Source organism: Lithobates pipiens, unplaced genomic scaffold (genome assembly GCF_037356315.1).
Source record: "Lithobates pipiens isolate NorthernLeopardFrog02 unplaced genomic scaffold, aLitPip1_a1.2 Scaffold_17, whole genome shotgun sequence".
Lineage (NCBI taxonomy): Eukaryota > Metazoa > Chordata > Amphibia > Anura > Ranidae > Lithobates > Lithobates pipiens.
This window is the reverse complement of record NW_027507755.1, coordinates 6,120,001-6,139,050: the sequence shown is the minus strand read 5'-3', so window position 1 is coordinate 6,139,050 and position 19,050 is coordinate 6,120,001. Positions and strand designations below refer to the sequence as shown.

General features: G+C 41.9%; 1 protein-coding gene across 2 annotated transcripts in view; it reads right to left on the bottom strand.

Moving 5' to 3' along the window:
• MRE11 (MRE11 double strand break repair nuclease) overlaps nucleotides 1–19,050 on the bottom strand; it is a 594,456-nt gene that overhangs the window by 244,287 nt on the left and 331,119 nt on the right. For both annotated transcript variants that reach the window (XM_077484966.1, XM_077484967.1), the window contains exons 14-15: nucleotides 18,896–18,958; nucleotides 14,746–14,965 (exon numbers count right to left, since the gene is read on the bottom strand). In XM_077484966.1, coding sequence (XP_077341092.1) covers nucleotides 14,746–14,965; nucleotides 18,896–18,958 — 283 coding nt within the window. The remainder of the gene's footprint in view (nucleotides 1–14,745; nucleotides 14,966–18,895; nucleotides 18,959–19,050) is intronic.

Below are 19,050 nucleotides of genomic sequence, written 5' to 3'. Positions count from 1 at the left end.
CTCAAGATTTGGGATGACGCCCTCGAAGCAGCAGATGACGGAGAGCCGTGTCTCCTCGTACTGCTAGACCTAAGTGCAGCGTTTGATACAGTAGATCACAATACTCTACTCGTCCGCCTCACAGAAGTAGCCGGAGTCCAAGACATAGATCTCCATTGGTTCGCGTCCTTCCTAGGAAATTGGTCACAGACAGTGAAACTAGGAAAATTCCTCTCCGAAACTCGGGCAGTCACCTGCGGAGTCCCTCAAGGCTCTCCGTTGTCACCCGTTCTCTTCAACATTTACATTCGCCCACTCCTTCAAATCATCAGATGCTCAGATCTCGGCTTCCACTCTTACGCTGACGACACGCAACTTTATTTCCGGATCAATGGAAAAAAAGATCACCAACAACAACTTGAAAACTGCCTCAAATCAATAGAGGACTAGATGACCACCAACTCCCTCCAGCTGAACCAATCAAAGACAGAGCTTCTTATCTTACACCCAAATCATAAGCCCGCAACCAAAACCTCCTGGTCTCCACCAACCGTCTTTGGGCAGACTATCTCCCCAAAGACCAAAGCGAAGAGTCTCGGGGTTATTTTAGACGCACAAATGTCAATGGATGCGCAAATAGGATCTGTAGTCAGTCGATCTCACCATCTGCTGCGCATGCTTCGCAGACTCATCCCTTTTATCCCAAAGAATGACAAAGCAGTGGTAGTTGGAACAATCATTAATTCACGACTGGACTACGCAAACTCGCTTTACATAGGATTACCACAATATCAACTTGCGCGATTACAACTGATCCAAAACACGGCGGCAAGGCTGATAACAGGAAAAAAACCCTGGGAATCCATTTCTCCTTCACTGAGGAGCTTACATTGGCTAACCGTAAAAAATCAGATCACGTTCAAGACCCTTTGCCTCACCCACAAATGCGTGCATAGAGAAGCTCCGCAATACCTAATGGAGAAAATAAATCATTACACACCAAACCGCAGTCTTCAATCAGCCAACAAAAACCTCCTCCTCGTGCCCAAAGCCCGGTATAAATCCAAGGGTGATCGGAGATTCGCTGTCCAAGGGCCTCGGCTATGGAATGCTCTACCAATCAACATCCGCCTGGAAGAAAATCACCTGGCTTTTAGGAAAAAACTCAAGACCTTCCTCTTTTAGCAGATGATCAAAGCTCGCCACAGCGCCTAGAGGCGATTCAGTTCGCATTGTGCGCTATATAAGTATTTCATTCATTCATTCATTCAGAAATGTGCTATCTTCAGTTACATGATAGGCACATTATAAGATAAATTACTAGTTATTTACATGACTAAAACCTTTAGGACCAGGCCTATTTTTCAGACTCAGTGTTTAAAAGTTTAAATCATTTTTTTTTTTTTTGCTCAAACATTATATATGTTTTTTTCAAATACCCTAGAGAATAAAATAGCAATCATTGCAATACTTTCGGTTACACCATATTTGCACACTGGTCTTGAATTAAAAAATAAGACTATAGTAAAGTTAGCCCATTTTTTTTTTATATTGTGAAAGATAATGTTACGCTGAGTAAATTGATACCCAACATGTCATGCTTCAAAATTCCAATAAAATTGTACCCTTAAAAAGCTCCATAGGTGACGTTTAAAAATTTCTACAGGTCTAGGGCTAGAATTATTGCTCTCGCTCGAACGATCGTGGCGATACCTCACATGTGTGGTTAGAACATCGTTTTCATATGCCGTGTGACTTACCTATGCATTCGCTTCTGTGTGTGAGCTTGGCCGAATGGAGCACTTAAATTTTGGGTTTGGGGTTAAAAAATGGGGTCACTGTTATTCCTAGTAATAGAAAGACCTCTTAAATATGGGAACTGCGGTCAAAAAGACTTAAGATCTCATATTTACACTAAAATGCAATAAAAAAAAATGTAATTTGAAAAATAAAATAAAAAAATTCCCTTTAAGAGCATTGGGCAAAAGTGACGTTTGACTTTGCTTCTACCTTCCAATGCTATGGAGCCGAGTGGGGGCCATTTTCCCCTCACTCAGCAACCAGGCTCAGAGGAGAGCGGACACGATTGTCTCCGCCGCTACTGGCGGCTCTGGTAAGTGGCGGATATGAACAGATCGCAGCGGGAGGGGGCCCTCTACCGCCCCGATAACAGTGATCTTGCAGCCAAATAGAGACCACTTTTATCTGAAAGCGGACCACTCACTGAAGAAGATACCGGGGTTATGGTAGCTAGCTGCTGCCAGAACGACAACATTCCTCTTCAAAGTACAGACCTATAGCGACAAAGTGGTTAACAGCCAAAAATCTATGAGATACACCAACAATTGTTCAGGACGCAAAATCTTTGTTGTCCAGTGTTACCACACCATAATGGTGGGAATAGGCTCTAAAAGGCGCCCAGGGATGTCAAACTGGCCCATCCCATCATAACTCTGCTTTTGGGAGTCATGCTTGTAAAGCCTCATAGACTCGAACACATTTTTCAGATGCATGCTGGTCTCATATCAAAAGTGAAGAGGTTACTCACATCACTAATCTTTTTTTTTTTTTTTTAAGACGAAAACCATACTAATTAAATGAAAATTGGACGTTGAGTTCACATACGACATAAACTGTATAGTCTACACATCCAGCTTTCGTCTGCCAAAAACACTGAATCGGCTGTAGAAAGCACCGCACTAACTATCCGAAAATTGTCAGATTAGTCGGGCAAAATTTGACTTCCAATTTTCTTATCGTGTGAACAGGCCTTAACTGTTAGCATTGCCATTCCTCAAGGGACTTGTAGTTTTGTAATGGAAAGATTTCTGCTCTGGACTGAAAATTCACCTACTATAGCAGCAACACCACTTGAGATATACACCATTAACCCTAAAAATCCAAAAAGGTTGCGCTTTAACCTGAATAAATAAATCTTAAATCTTGTGAAAAAAATTATAAATAACAGTACATAAAGATATAAATAAGTGAATATCCTGAAAAATTTATTTACGTGAATAATCGTGAACTTCATATAGATCTGTTCGTAAACGTCTCAAAAAACTCCAAAAGCAAAAAGTTCCTATAAGAAAATTCTTATAGAAAACACAAATCCAGATACGGAAAAGAAAACATATATGGAAATCTGTCCACAGTCCATAAAAAGTTTTGAATGACGACTGGGATATTTTCCTCAATAAAGTGACTTGTGCTGAAGAAATTTTCACAATAAGGTGAATTTGTGTTGAAAAAATCCCACCACCAGATGCAATGCATGCTTACCAGCCGTGAGAAGTTTAAGCGCATGTGGCCATAACCCGGCCGGGGCTTTTCTCCTTGAAGAGGTCTCCACACACAGTCCAATCGTCTGGACGATCTGATCGGTGAGATCCTCTGGCAAGGTCACCCGGCTCCGCTTAATCAGTTCTCAACTGATAGTAGTTTTGTAGTTGTAATTTTAGTTTTGCAACAGCTGGAAAGCCGCCGGTTTGACACTCGTGCTTTAGCCTGATCAGTTTTTTTCATCTGATGTTTTGCACACACAGTGCAGAGATAAAGAGGTTTCAATCAAACATTTATGTACAGCAGAATAGGACATGGTTAAAACCCTTAGCGGGTTATTGGTCGTTATTGTGGTCCTTCAAGGGAGATTTCACTCCCTTATCTTGTCTTGGAGCTGCAATAGGACATGAGAGGAAATTTCCCCACATAAATAGAATTACCACCTTAATCAGTTGTCACCAAACTATCTGTCATTATTGGAAGATTTTCCCTCTACTCTTGCCAACTCTAAAATTTTGGATTTCCCCTTAATTTCTGTTCTGGTGACAATGTTTACCAGGACAAGTAGAAATGTGAATCTCCCCTATGAGGACACAGACTGGAAGAAAAAAATAAAAATAAACTTTTTCCCACTCTATCCAAAATGTAAAAAAAAAAAAAAAAAAAGTTTTACATTTACATACGCTTTGAACACTTCCCACCCAGCCTATAATCAAATGACGGCCGGGGTGGGGGGAGCTCTCCAGTTCTAAGTAGATGTCGTATGACATCCTCCTCAGATTGGCCCGCGCAATCTGTCACCTGCTAACTCCACAGGACACAATGATTGATCAGTGTACTGCCTGTTGCTGGTACCTTGTGATCACTGTGACCAATCACAGCAGATCACATGAAAATTTTACACAATAAATGGCTTCAATTCATTGTGTTCTGTTGGGTTGATCTCTGTGATTGGTCACAGTCATCACATGGTACAGCAGGACCAATGACAGCCCATCTGTACCATGTGTATAACTGTGGGCAATCCCAGCTAATCACAATAGTAAACATTGAATGAATCCATTTCATTCAGCAGAAATGGCTGTTTATAACAGCAGTGATATTCACCGATATAAGCAATCATAGTTTTAAAAAAAAAAATAAAAAAAATCCTGATCACCTCCATAGAGTAGTAGTGTTATTATGGTAACTCTCTGTTGGTCTGGTCACAGTATGCACAAAAAATGTTTTTTTTTTAAACATACTGTCACCAGTCAGCGTCCCTGATCACTGCCACACCAGTTATATAAAAACACTGAACTGCACTGGTGACAGTATGTTAAAAAAAAATAGTGAAAATAACTTTTTTTTCAATTTCTTAATTTTCCAAAGAAATTGTAACAAAAAATTACAACTTCAAAAAACTCACAATGCCTCTTACTAAATACATTGGACTGTCCACTTTACAAAAAGGAGTAATTTGGGGGATAGTTATACTGTCCTGGCATTTTCGGGCCTCAAGAAATGAGATCATTACACCAGGACTAATCGATTTTCAGATACATACAATACCATAGTTTTTGGATTCTATAACTTTCCTACAAACTAATAAACACAGATTTTTAGTTATTTCCCCCAAAGAAATATAGCAGAATACATTTTGGCCTAAAATTAAGAACATTTATTTGCAAAATCTCATAACAGAAAAACATATTTAACCTTCCTAGCGGTAATCCCGAGTCTGGCTAGGGTTGGGATTTTACTAACACAAGCGGTAACCCCGAGCCAGACTCGGGATCGCATCGCTGGATACAGGGAGGACACAGGGAGAGTTACTTACCTTGTCCCCTGGATCCAGCGATGTCCTCCGCGCTGTGTGATCGAGCTGTCCTCCGCTCGATTCACACAGTGCCGAATGCAGCCGAGCTCTGTTCCCTGCGACGTTACGGCACACGGGAGTGGAGATCGGCGCCAAATTCAAAAAAGTAAAAAGACACAAAACACACACAGCACTGTAATCTTACAGATTACAGTACTGTATTAAAAAAAAATTACACGCCCCCTTTGTCCCTAGTGGTCTGTGCAGTGCCCTGCATGCACTTTTATATTATAAATACAGTTTTTTCTGCCTGGAATTTGGAGATTGTCCATAGCAACCAAAAAGTGTCCCTTTTTCAGTGTTTTAGGATTTGATTACATTATTGAATAATTGTTATTATTCTTTATTATATTATAAACTTTATCATACCCGGGATGTCTGCTAGACTCTGGTTTGAACAGATTTAAGAGCGTTATTCCTAAGAATTACAGGACTACAATATAAAACGCCAAATTTCCATGCAAAATAATTGTACCGCTTTCAGCACCTAAAACCAGAATGAATCATACCGCCAGGGAGGTAAAAAAAAAAAAAAAAAAAAAATCTGTCTTGTTTTGTTTATTCAGCAAAAGAAAAAACCCAGTGGTGGCTAAATACCACCAAAAGAAATCTCTATCTGTGTGAAAAACAAATACAAATTTCACATGGGTACAGTGTTGTATGACCATACAAGTGTCATTTCAAGTGTGACGGTGCTGAAAGCTGAAAATTGGCCTGGGCAGGAAGGGGGTAAAAGTACCCGGCATTGAGGGAGTTAAGAACAGAGTTGTATTTTAATTAGTAATCTAGCTTTCATTGCTGCAGTGGACATTATCAGTAAATGTTTTATACTCTTTGAAATTTTTATGTCAGGGTTGATGAATATAGTGTGTACTCCACAAGGATGGAGTTATTGTACAGGTACAGAGGATCAATAGTCCTGAATAAGCATAAAATCTTTTCACTGGTTGTTTTATCAACCACCATCATGCTTTTCCAGGGAAAATACAAAAGGCCAATAACAAATGAGACAATGCAGAGAACGCAGGTGGTGCTGAAGACAACCACCAGCTGCAATTACATTTTGCTTTTTATATTAGATATGCAATAAATGTGCAGCTGAGCAGCTTAGTAAAAAGGTCAGTTCAATTAAGTAGGTCATAAACAGAAATCATGTTGGAGAGTTTTATTTTAAAAAAAATTATCTCTATTGATACTCTCATCTATATATCCTATAAGATGGAAGGCTATAAAGGACTAGCTATGACAGGAAGGTTAGGGGGGCTCCATCATCCAATTTATCTATAGTGAAAAGTGGAGAGAAGGGCACAGCAAAATGAAGAATTGAAGAGAAGCAGTAAAATGGGATCAGTAAATATAAGTGAAGACAGGAAGATTCAGGTCTAAGCATCTGTCTAAAGCTGACCCTCCCACCACCACCACCACTATGAACTCACCTTCAAGAGCTCCCCCGACACTCCTTCTGTAGTCACCACTGCTGCAAAACACCCAGTGTCCAAAAAGAAAGTCTACAAATTTTACGTTAACCTGATTGTATAATGCCCTTCAGAAAAAAAAAGCACACGACTTTATACAGAATGGAGTCCAAAACTTTTCAAACAAAGGGCCAGTTTAATATCCTTCAGACTTTAGGGGGGCTGGATAGTGGGCACTGGGAGTAGAAAACATCCTGTGCCCAGCACCAGAGAGAATAACCATAGCCGCAGGGTTGGTGGTCAGCAGGAGGAGTTGTGCCCCATCATTGGTATTAGTGGGAGGGATAGTAAACAAACATAGGTATCAGCGGAACAAACAGTGCCCCATAGTATGTGTCAGTTAGAGGAATAGTGTCTCATATCATTGAAAGTAGGAGAGGAGGGAGTGCCCAATATTCAAGGGAAATACACGGAAAGTATAGTTTGTGATAGTTTAATGAAAGTTCAGAACATGGTTAAGCCAACACGTTTTGGGGGAAAAGACTCCCTCATCTTCAGGGCTGCTACTGTTTGTAGATGGTGAGCGGAGAAAATCCCACATGGTGGGTTTGTGATATCAACGTCGAGTTGCTGAATGATCACTGTGTTTGCAACGGCACACAGCGAACACTGAGCGAATCCGATTCTGATATCACAAACCAACCATGTGGGATTTTCTCCACTCACCATCTACAAACAGTAACAGCCCTGAAGGAGGGGGGAGTTTTTCCCCGAAAATGCGTTGGCTTAACCATGTTCTTAATTTTCATTAAACGATCACAAATGATACTCTCCGTGCATTTCATTGAATATTGGGCACTCCCTCCTCTCCTACCCACTCTATTCACATGGGAAACGACCTTTAAGGCCATACCCATAAGCAGCAGCCCATACCCTCAAAAAGAGTTTACCATCTTCTTCAAACTGTAGTGGGGCAGCAAGCATAAGAAGAGAACTCTTCCACCCTACCACTACCATCACCCAACCATCGGCTCAAGATCAACTGATTCAGTCCAGCGCAATCTCCAAACCTATAGAAGCTAATATCATTGGGAGGAATAGTACCTCAAAGACCAGATAAAGGGCCACATCTAGCTCTCGGGCCACAGTTTGGAGGCCCCTGCTATACAGGATAAGGAAAGGAAGGCAGGAAAAGTGTACTCTGTAAACTTCTCTCTCCCTACATCATCATCAATCACATTCAAACTTCCAAGACAGTTCTAAACCTAATTGGTAGCTGTTAGACATTTGTTAGTGCTGATTTTTTTTTTTATAATATACTTTCTGCATGTGAGAGGCAGCAAAGAACATCACCAGCAGACATATTCCAGGGCACTAAAAACCTGACAAAAGGGAAGTGGGGTGAAGAGGTTCACTGTAGTAATTGGATATATTTCTTGTATTTAACCACTTACAGAGCGGACCATTTTGCTGGTCAAAGACCAGACCACTTTTTGCGATTCGGCACTGCGTCGCTTTAACTGACAATTGCGCGGTCGTGCGACGTGGCTCCCAAACAAAATTGATGTCCTTTTTTTCCCCACAAATAGAGCTTTCTTTTGGTGGTATTTGATCACCCCTGCGGTTTTTATTTTTTGCGCTATAAACAAAAATAGAGCGACAATTTTGAAAAAAACACATAATTTTTTTACTTTTTGTTATAATAAATATCCCCCAAAAATATATAAAAAAACATTTTTTTCCTCAGTTTAGGTCGATACGTATTCTTCTACATATTTTTGGTAAAAAAAAAAAAAAAAATGCAATAAGCGATTATTGATTGGTTTGCGCAAAAGTTATAGTGTTTACAAAATAGGGATAGTTTTATAGCATTTTTATTAATCATTTTTTATTAATTTTTTTTTTTTTTTTTTAAATGGCGGCGATCAGCGATTTTTATTGTGACTGAAACATTGTGGCAGACACATTGGACATTTTTGGGACCATTGTCATTTATACAGTAATCACTGCTATATAAATGCAGTGATTCCTGTGTAAATGACACTGGCAGTGAAGGGGTTAACCAGTGGGTGGCAGTGTAGGGGTTAAGTGTACCTAGGGGTGTGTTACTAACTGTGGGGGGGTTGGGCTTTCATTTAGTGAACACTGATCTCTGCTCCAATCACATGGAGCAGAGATCAGCGTCACTAGTTGCTAGGCAGAATGGAGAAATGCTGTTTACACGGCATTTCCTCCATTCAGTCGTCCCGTGAAACGATCGCGGGTATCCCTGTGGCGATCGAGTCCGCGGTACCCGCGACCGGACTCACGGGGGTCCCGACTGGCATGCGAGCGCGCCGCCGGTGGCGCGCTCGTGATGGCAGGGCGGCATTAAAGATTGAACGTACCTGTACGCCAGTATGCCTGCCCGTGCCATTCTGCCGACGTACATCAGTGTGCGCTGGTCAGGAACCGGTTACGGTTTCCTTTTTACTGAAATAAAACTGTTAGGAATAGGAAAAACACATTCGCTACTGCCATTGATGAACTTGTTACATAGGTTGAAAAAAAGACAGGTCTATCTAGCTCACCACTAGAAATAAAAATAAATAAATAAATAGAAAACCTCCATATACAGGACCCTGCACCCACAGTTGATCCAGAGGAAGGGGGAAAAAAAAACATAATAAAGCCTGAACAGATTTGCTCCACCAAATGGGAAATACATTCCTCTCTGATCCACTAAGATGATCTGATATTTCTGGATCAACAATCTCTGGATTAATTACCTGTAACGTTAATAGCCAGTTATATTCTGTGCATTCAAGAATGCATTCAGCATTTTTTAAACAGTCAACTGGGCTGGCTGTAGCTAGTTCCAAAGGGAATTTATTTCACATTTTCACAGCTCTTACTGTGAAGAAGTCTATCGGCATGTGGAAGTTAAAGTGATTGTTGAAGTTAATTTTTTTTTTTTTTAAACAACAAATATGTCATACTTACCTGCTCTGTGCAAGGGTTTTGCACAGAGTTGCCTCGGTCCTCCTTTTCTCGGGTCCCTCGGTGGCGCTCCCTCTCTTCTTTGGGTGTCCCCTCAGAAAAAACGCATTCCATTGACACAGTCAGCAGGACTCGACCCCACCCCGACACCTGTGTCACTAGATTTGATTGACAGCAGCAGGAGCCAATGGCTCCTGCTGCTATCAATCTATCCAATGAAGACTTGAGACAGTAGCTGGAGCTGCTGGGCTCGTCTTTGATGCTGGAACAATTGGGTTCAGGTAAGTAAAAGGGAGGGGGGGCACTGGAGGGCTGCCGCAGCACAGAAGGTTTTTCACCTTAATGCATAGAAACCATTAAGGTGAAGAACCTTGAGACTTTACAACTCCTTTAAATCTCTTTTTATCCAGATGTAAAGAGAGCCCCCTTATCCTCTGTAACAACCTGAAAGTGAATAACACTAAGTTTACTATATGGAACACATATATTTATACATGATGATCATATCCAGTGGTGGCTAGTGGTAAATTTTTTTTGGGGGGGCAAACAATTGTGCCTGCTTTAGAAATTGCAGCTTGGCATTGCATGCTGTTAATACGTCTTACAATGATCTTACCAGAAGGCCCAAGCCCTTCTTGACCATTGCAAGCCCTTAGTATGTGGTATGCATGTTTTTACCCCCCTCATGCATAAATTTGCATGTATCAACATTAAACCACGCTTGATTAGTTGCCCAATTAAACAGTGCATTGGGGTCTGCTTGCAAGTTGGAGACGTTCTATAAGAACTTTATTGAACTACATAGGTTGGTGTCATCACCAAACACAAAAATGTTACTTTTAATCCGAGACCCTATATCGGAGGTCAGCAACCAGTAGATCACAGACAGATGACTGGTAGATCGTGGTATGGGCTTGCTGACCCGCCAGAACATCAAACAGAGTGCAATGCAGAGGAACTACTTGTAAAGTTGGACCTGTAGTCAGGAGCAAGAGCCACATAAGCTGATGCCTCCTCTGTAGTGCCGGCTCCTGTCCCATGTGGAGTAATACCAACTCTACACTTCACCTCTTATCCCAGCTAGCGGTCTCCAGAGTGGTGCCAGCAGCGGGAAAGAAGAGATCTTCAGGTCAGTGTCAAGCAATACACTGGGCATAATAGTATAGGGCTGCTTTCACACGGATGTGCTGCGATTTACCCACACCGCAGGTGCAGTGCAGTGTACCTACAGCTTTCCTGGGGGTTTGTTGTTCTTAGCCATAGACTTCAATTATATCCTGTGGGTTTGGTGCACTTTCTGAATGCAGGAGTTTGACTACATTTTCAGAAAGTGCACCACACCTGCAGGATATAAATGAAGTCTATGGCAAAGCACAGCCAATCCAGGAAGGTCACAGATACACTGTGCTGTGATGCAGGTAAACAGCAGCACATTGGTGTGAAAGCAGCCTTATAGGGGGCTCAAAACAGTAAAGGGTAATTTACATTTGCAGTTTGGGGGATGGTAAAACCCCATAGTTGAGATACGTTTTTACCACCCCTGCCCCAACCATACCCCCTTTAGCTGCAGTGACCAAGTGTGTACACGTTGTAGCAAGAGTTATACGCCCTGCCATGGTTGGCAGGTTTAGCACTGGCCAAGCATGACTCATTCAAGTGAATGAGGCCACTCTGCAAATGCCCTGCAATCTTATGCAGTACAGTAAACAAGGGGATAAAGCAGACTTTGTATTGCTTTCCCACTACCTGCTTTAACCCCTTGGACCCCGCAGTAGTACCCAGTTGCATGCAATGCACAAGATTGTGATACGGTGGTAGGGCAATTAGAGGTTTAAATCATGTTGTTCAGATAGATCTCCACCTCTTTAAGGTTGCTCTATATTATTTATAAATATGTTAAAAAGTAGAGGTTCCAGCACTGAACTTTGGGGTACACCACTAATTACTTTAGACCATTCAGAGTATGAATCATTAACCACTACTATGCTCTTTTAGCCAGTTTTCTATTCATTTACACACTGAATTCACAGTACTTTAAAGTACACATTAATCATGTGTAGGGAACTGTGCCTAATGCTTTTGCAAAGTCCAAGTATATGTCATCCACAGCCATGTCTTTTTTTCAAAATATTTGCTTAAGTCCTCTTAAGAAAAAAAAAAAAAAAAAATCAGAATTGCCAACTTTGGTCATTTGTCAATCTATGCTGACTATCCACGTTTCAATCTATGCAATCTATGCCAACTACTGCTTAAAATATTGTTTTCTAGAAAAAAAACTCATCTATGTGGTCTTTTATCAGACTCGATCCATCTAAGTATGTCTGCTGCCTGTCCAAATTCCAGGAGCTGGGTAGCCAATGCTCCTTAAAATTTACAAATAATGCCTAAATCTGGCCATACATGGATCGAAAATCGACCAGCAGAGAGCGGCCGGATTTTGATCCATGTATGGACACTGTGGTTGAAAAAAGAAGTCAATCTACCAACCCTTTTCTGTTCAACCAAAATTTCTGCACGATCAGCGCTACAGGCTAGAGACTGCAGCACTGATCAGTCTATTCAAAGACACAACAGGGAGGATTCACCTGTCCACCTTGAATGTGTTGCTGGGGGAATCAGGTCAGTTTAAGATTTGAGGTTTTCTCTAGTTGCTGTCAATAAAGCTGGCTGCTGGTCCCTTCATTAGACAGACTTACTCCTGAGTTCTATAATAATTTGTCCACCTTTGCCTTAGCTGCATACATGTTCAAGGTCAGAAACTCTGAGTTTTGAAGCCTGCATGTCAGCATGGTTAGGAGGAGAGGTCAGCACTGGCAGGGTCCATATTTCTTTTGGCAAGGCAAAGTCTTGTTATGAAAGTGTCTAGGAGAAAAAAAAAAAAAACTGCATGCGTCATTTATAAAATTGCTTTTCTTATGCAAAGCCCTAAACCAATGCCAGTAAAAGGTTTCAATAATGTTTGCTGTGAAGCAATGCACATAGTTTTCTGATACTATAAACCAAAATACCCTTTTATTCCCCTACACTCAATAAGACTTACCATGGACAACAAGAACAGTTAATTCATCAGACAATTTTATGAAAGAAACCCACTGTGGCAGCCATGTTTAAAATGTAGACAATGGAGCAGGTCTGTGTTGCCTATAACAACCAGGTTGGGGCTGCCATTTAAAGGGTAACTCCACTTTTGTGGGGAAAAAAATATCAAATAAAGAAAAATAATACAGCGACACAAATATTGTAATTTAATGTCATTGAAAATGACCTTTCCTTTTCAATCTGCAGGCAATGTAATTTTCTTAGAATACATTGCAATATGGATACTTGGGAGTTGTGTACACATAATTTATACTGACCACTCCCCAGAAACATAATTCCCTGCTTGTGTGATAAAATCAGATTTCAGGCATCCCCTGCAACAAAAATTTCATTTTTTGAGAGATACTTTCAATAGGAACACATCTAAAGTGATGCAGACCTAGCAGATTTCCTCATTAGTGTTGTGCAGCTCCATACTTGACATTTAATTATGAAACCTCTCCCATTAGACCCACTCAGAACTGAGGCACAGACAAACACACATGGGTTTCTTCAGAATAACAAAAGGTAAGAAACTGCAACAAAGTTTGTTTTAATCCTTGTAATAAACATAGGTCACCCAGAGGGGAATGTTTTTTTTCTCAACAAAAGTGGAGTTTTGCTTTAAAGCAGGGGTCATAAACCCCTGGGCCATGGCCTACTACCGGGCCGTGGCTCTTCTGCAGGCGGGCCGCGGGTGCGAATGGGTGGCATGAGAGAGCCCGGCGGCCAGCTGTAGGATGTGAAGTTCCTCGGAGTGGATGAACAATGTCGGGGATGGCGAGAGTGAAGCGCGCATTCCATTGCTCTCCCCTCACCTCCTGTACACAGCAGTTAGTGTTGTCTATTGCTGAGCGCTATGTGTTGTTTGTTATGCACCGTGGACCCTTCCTTTGTCTCTCACATGGATACTCCCCGTACGATGTGAACGAACATGCCCCCTACTCACTGAGCTCACCCCGCCTTTCTGTCATAGGGGAAGGTGCAGCACACCATCACCTCCAGGACAGCCCACAGTAGCAGGGAAGCCACTGGTGTCCCTTGGTAACGGGGCTGGGGGTGGATAGAGCTGAGAGGAGACGAGTGCACACTTCTTCCGGGAGAGTAGGGAGCCGCCTCCTCCCCTCTGATTCCTCCATATACTTACCTGCTGCTAATCCTCAGCCCTCATCACGAACACACACCAACATGACTGAGCTCTGGAGGAGAGGTGTGTGGGGGGGGGGGGGGGGGGCAAGTATGACAACACTACCAGTGACAGGGTGAGTGTGAGCGGGTACTGACTGGGATTGGGTCACCTGTGTGCATGGAGTGTGCAGGGCCTAGTGGGGGCACTAATTTCATCTGTGAGGGGGCTACCTTCATCTATTGGGGGGGCTACCTTCATCTGTGGGGGGGCTACCTTCTTCTGTGGGGGGGGCTACTTTCTTCTGTGGGGGAGGCTACCTTCTTCTGTGGGGGGGGGCTATCTTCTTCTGTGGGGGTCCTGCCTTCATCTGTGGCGGCCTTACTACATCTGGATGGACTGGTGTCTTTATTCAACCTTACTATGTAACTATGGTGGCAGGCGACATGGCAAGTGACACGCTCAGGGCTCCCACTGATTCTGCATTATGGTGAGTTGAACAATTTCAATTAATACTACAATGTAATAACAGTAATAAAGAAATAATGCGCTGACAAATTGCCAGCGAAAAATTGACTACCCCTCGCGTGCCATCCCTAACCTCCGCCACCCCGGGCCTTGCCACAATTTTCTTCCACGCAACCGTTCCCCCGAAAAAGGTTGGGGACCACTGCTTTAAAGGACGACATATGAGATGCAATAGGGCTGACACATAGACTTTGGGAATAGCGAAATGCTGTAACCCATAGCAAGGAAATATACATATTTTTAGGCAATGTGACTCCTGCAAAGCTAGATCTGGTTTCCCCCTCTCCAGCACTTATTCAAATTGTACTCTAGTCTTTTGCACATTAGGCAACCACTACTTTTTACTTGCATATAAAACACTTTATACTTAAATAGCTTTCAAAAAATAGACAGTGGACCTCTTGACTTTTGCACAGTGACCATGTTTCCCGGTTAGAATAGGCAGCTTATATAGCAGACACAATGTAAAGCAAAGTGATGCTTCCTAAAAATGTACAGACCTCGTCCACGTCTTGATGTTCCTCTTGTAGTGGCACTCTGTCCCCTTCCACCTCTAGCCCGGCCTCTTCCTCTTCCTCTAGTTGGTGCTGGAATGTTGTCATCTGAGTCATCACTGATTGGCTTGGAGGTCTTCTTTCCCATTCCAACATCATCATCATCGCCCTCGCTCATATTGATGTCCTCGGTTTGAGATCTGTGTGCTCTGGCTCGGTTGATGGCCTGATCATCAGTGAGGTGTTAAAACAAGAAAAAGACTTGAGCTATATTACTGATTCTACAGTTTTAATCCCCAACCCCTGCTCCATTTATTTACAGCTTTAATTAAAAGCTACCCTGTTTAATGTTTTCTTGTGCTCTGAAATTTATAGTGGCATTAAACCAAACCAAAACAAAAAATGCATCATATTGCAGTTTATCAATTCTTAGATGTGGTGGCTGTATGAGTTTTCTTTTTTAAGGATTTTTTCCCTTTTCATCTGGTGATCCAGCCAATAATTCTGTTATTTTTCCACTTCCATTTACAGACTGAGTTGTCCAGCAAAAGTGGAAGTTATAGGGTTTAGACAAACCATTTAATACTGAAAGGGGTTCTACAATGATGGGCTTTTATTCTGTTATGTAAAACCTTTATCACAAAATAAAATAAAATAAAATAAAAACTGTTGCTTTAACTGCTTAACAAACGTTATCAGGAGTTTGGCTTTAATTTGTTAGTCAAGTCCATCCAAAACTTCTAGTGCATCTAACATAACCTCCTCACTAGATTGACAATGCTGCTGCCCAAGGGTGTCTTCATTGCTCCTCCAGAGGTTTGGCACCACCTTAAGGGTGGTTTCACACTGCCATGCCGCAGTTTGGCCATGGTGTGGGTGCAGCAATGTGTACCCGCAGTTAATGTGCGAGTTACCCATGGTTTGTCATAGATTCCTATTACATCATAATGTCATTGACAATTAGACTTCTTTTAGGTGCATTTTCTGAACATGAACAAAAAGTCCTGCACGCTGTATCTTTGGTGTGCATTCAGAAAACGCACCAGAAAAGTGCAATATAAAAGTTAGGAAGTCAGAAAGCACACCAAAAAGTATTAAACGTGTAATAGAAGCAAAATATACTTATTTTTTTTATTTAGTTTTTAAACCCACCACATTTTTAGGTGCACCAAAGTGAAACGGTCCTTATATAGAATGTGTGTTTCTGGCCAGATCATCGGGTGGAAAAAAAAAAACTAAACTAAAAAAGAAACCAAATGCAGCCACTACAGTTAAATTGGTTTTAAATGTTGAAGCTTTTTTACTTTCATGCATTCTATGCATGAAGGTAAAAAAACCTGTGTGCAGCAGCCCCACCAATACTTACCTGAGCTCCCTCTTGATCCAGCGACATGCACAAGAGCATCAGCTCTCCGGGGACCCTCCCTCGTCACTGGCTGAGACAGCAGCGGGAGTCATTGGCCAAACTTTTTAGCACTATGCGAATCACCAATTTTGAGATTCCTTTATCTTTCAGGACCTGAGCTTAAAGCAGAACCCCAAACATGGAGGCTATGCTTTTCTGCCTCCCATTCCCACATTGTTTTTTTCTTTTCAGATAGTGGGTGCCTAGTTTTCATAGGTACCCCCTCCCACTTCTGCTCGGATTGCTTAAGAGTTCAATCTCCTTCTTTTTGCTCACAGCCATATGGAGAACATCACAGGGACCAGTCACAAAGCACAGTTCGACTTGTGCATTTTCAGTGGGAAGCCAGGGGTGAAGCCACAAGGAGACACAGCTGGCTTTCTACACTAAAAATGGAAGCACCGGGGTGCCAAAAAACGATTGAAAAAACGTCCGGGGCGAAGACAGCGATGAGAAATTAATGTACCACATGTGCCAGTACTGTTTCAGTCGTCATGGGAATGCTCTTCATCTCGACCCTGCATAGCAACCGAGTAAGGAGATTCATGGGAGCAAAGGTGTGTAAGAACAAAGTGTACTGATTCCACAGAGCCACCAGAACATTCTGCTAGAAGATCCCTGGATCTGAAGGCAAACCGTTTAAGTTTGTTGCTGAACATGCAGGACAGGAGGCCCACACATGGCATGCTCCAAATTCTAGAATGTTGATCTGAAGACTAGATTCCTCCAGCATCCAGGTTGGCATTGTGAGGATCTTCCAGAAGACTGGAAGGGATGACATGCCCGACCTTAGAGCAAAATTACTGAGCCACCAAGCCAGGTACAACTTGGTTTGGTGTCCAGAGATAAAGTGGGAAAATGGGATGGCCTCAAAGGAGGCTAACATCAGTCCTAAAACCTTCATGCAAAAGCAAAGGTGACTCCTGGAATGAAGAGTCCAAGTCTGGAAGCGGACAGATTGGTGTTTCTCTGGGAGATAAAATTCTGGCCTGCGTGTCTGAGAGCAGACCCAGATATTCAAAGCTGGTAAATGGGAGGGGAAAAGACCTCCCAGTCCCCAGAAAGGATGGCTGCAAACAGTGGATGCACTAGAAAGGTCTTGGTCTTCTTAGGAGCCCGCAATCAAATATGCTTTTTGGCACAATAAAACCTATATGACAGCAGTATTAACATCCTGGGATAGGACATAGAACCTAGCATAGGGCAGAATTACAGGCCATCAGTGTCTGGTACCCCAGGAAGCAGACTGCAGACAGCATTGAGACTGTTACTGGAATGTGAGCAGAAAGCATTAAGAACAGAGGGATCTTCCCCAAGTTTCTACAACCAAAATGTACTTTGTGCTGGAAGGAAACATAGCTCAGGATAAGAGGCTAGGCTGCATATACTCACAGACTAAGTTGCTTGGAAAGCAGGAGTAGGGAAAGGTGGCCAGAGGTGACCAAAGCACTGTGGACGGGCAGCAGAGAGCAAATGAAGACCAATTGTCTCTTGTAATCTGGAGCAGAGGCTTTTTAGATTTAGTTATGGTATTTTATTTATTTTTTATTAATGTGTTTTATTCCAAGAAGAAAAAAAATATGCCCCATTCTCTCCACCCCTACCCTCTCTGAACTGTTGGAGGGCATTTTAAATGACTTACCAGTTCTACACAACCTTCTCTCAAAACTGGCTCTAGTTTTTTTTAATGAAAAATCAGGGGCAAAATTTAACTTAGAAGTCTTTAATAAAGTGTGTTTTGCACTTTTAGGCTTAACATCTAAGTGCTGTTCATTTCAATGCTGTTTATTCAAAATGGCCTTCCAAAGCACTGTATAGTAGGTGCCAAGGGAATTCAACTAGAGCATACCACAATGCTACTGTACATTGCGATGCACTAAATAAAAAAAAAGCCCAGGTCCAGTCTGTTCTGTTTCCCTGGTTTGATAGCCCATTCCAAAATGTTTTCAATTTACATTTGAGGGCAACTTTATCTAATACTTACCTCTCTGTTCCCACTTCAGTGACCTTTACTTTACACCCTGTCCAGAGTCATAAATACTTTTCTCCTCATCTTGCCCTTGCATATCACAGGCCCATTCATTCCAGTAGGAAAAGCCTGTACCCTGCAGGACTGCTGGGGCCTGTCATAGGTAAGAATGGGCCTCGGAAGAGCATGCGCAGGATATAAAGTAGTGTTTCCCAACCTCAGTCCTCAAGTACCCCCAAGCGGGCAAGGTTTTGGGAACTTCCCTTAGATAAAATAGCTCTTATCAATACCATGTCATTGATATTGTCTTAAAGCAGCTGTCCAAAATAAAGGAAAACCTGAAAATATGGCCAGTTGGGGGTACTTGAGGACTGAGGTTGAGAACCACTGATGTAAAGGACCTGGCAGGGACACCTTTAGAAGAAGTCTTTGTGTGTGATAATGCTCTCCAACATGTCTGCAGTTAAACCTGTTAGCATTTTAAACATTTCAATAGTCATCCCTAAGCAAAAACCACAAGATGCCTTCTATAACCCATCATCTGTAGGTATCAATTAAAGCCAAGCTTCTGGAGGAGAGGAGGACATGTGGGGTTTAAAAAAAAAGAAAGGGGGGAAAATCCACAAGTCACAAGAAAAGCAATAACTGTCATTTTCATTTTGCTTGTTTTATCTATATTTACTGTGAGTGAATATCCCATGATCTGTAAAAATATAAAGGAAAAACCTGAGCCTTTGTAAAATGACAAACTCAATAAAATCACGGAAAAAAAAAGTACTCACCTCCCGAACTTCTTCATCCTCTTCATTTGTATTCTCTCTTCTAGTTTCTCTAAATTTTCTAACCTTTAAAGAGGTTAAAAAAGACAAATGAATAGACCATAAAATATAAAAGTCAGGTTTTGGTGCAATGCTCAATCTGTACCTGTTCCCCACTG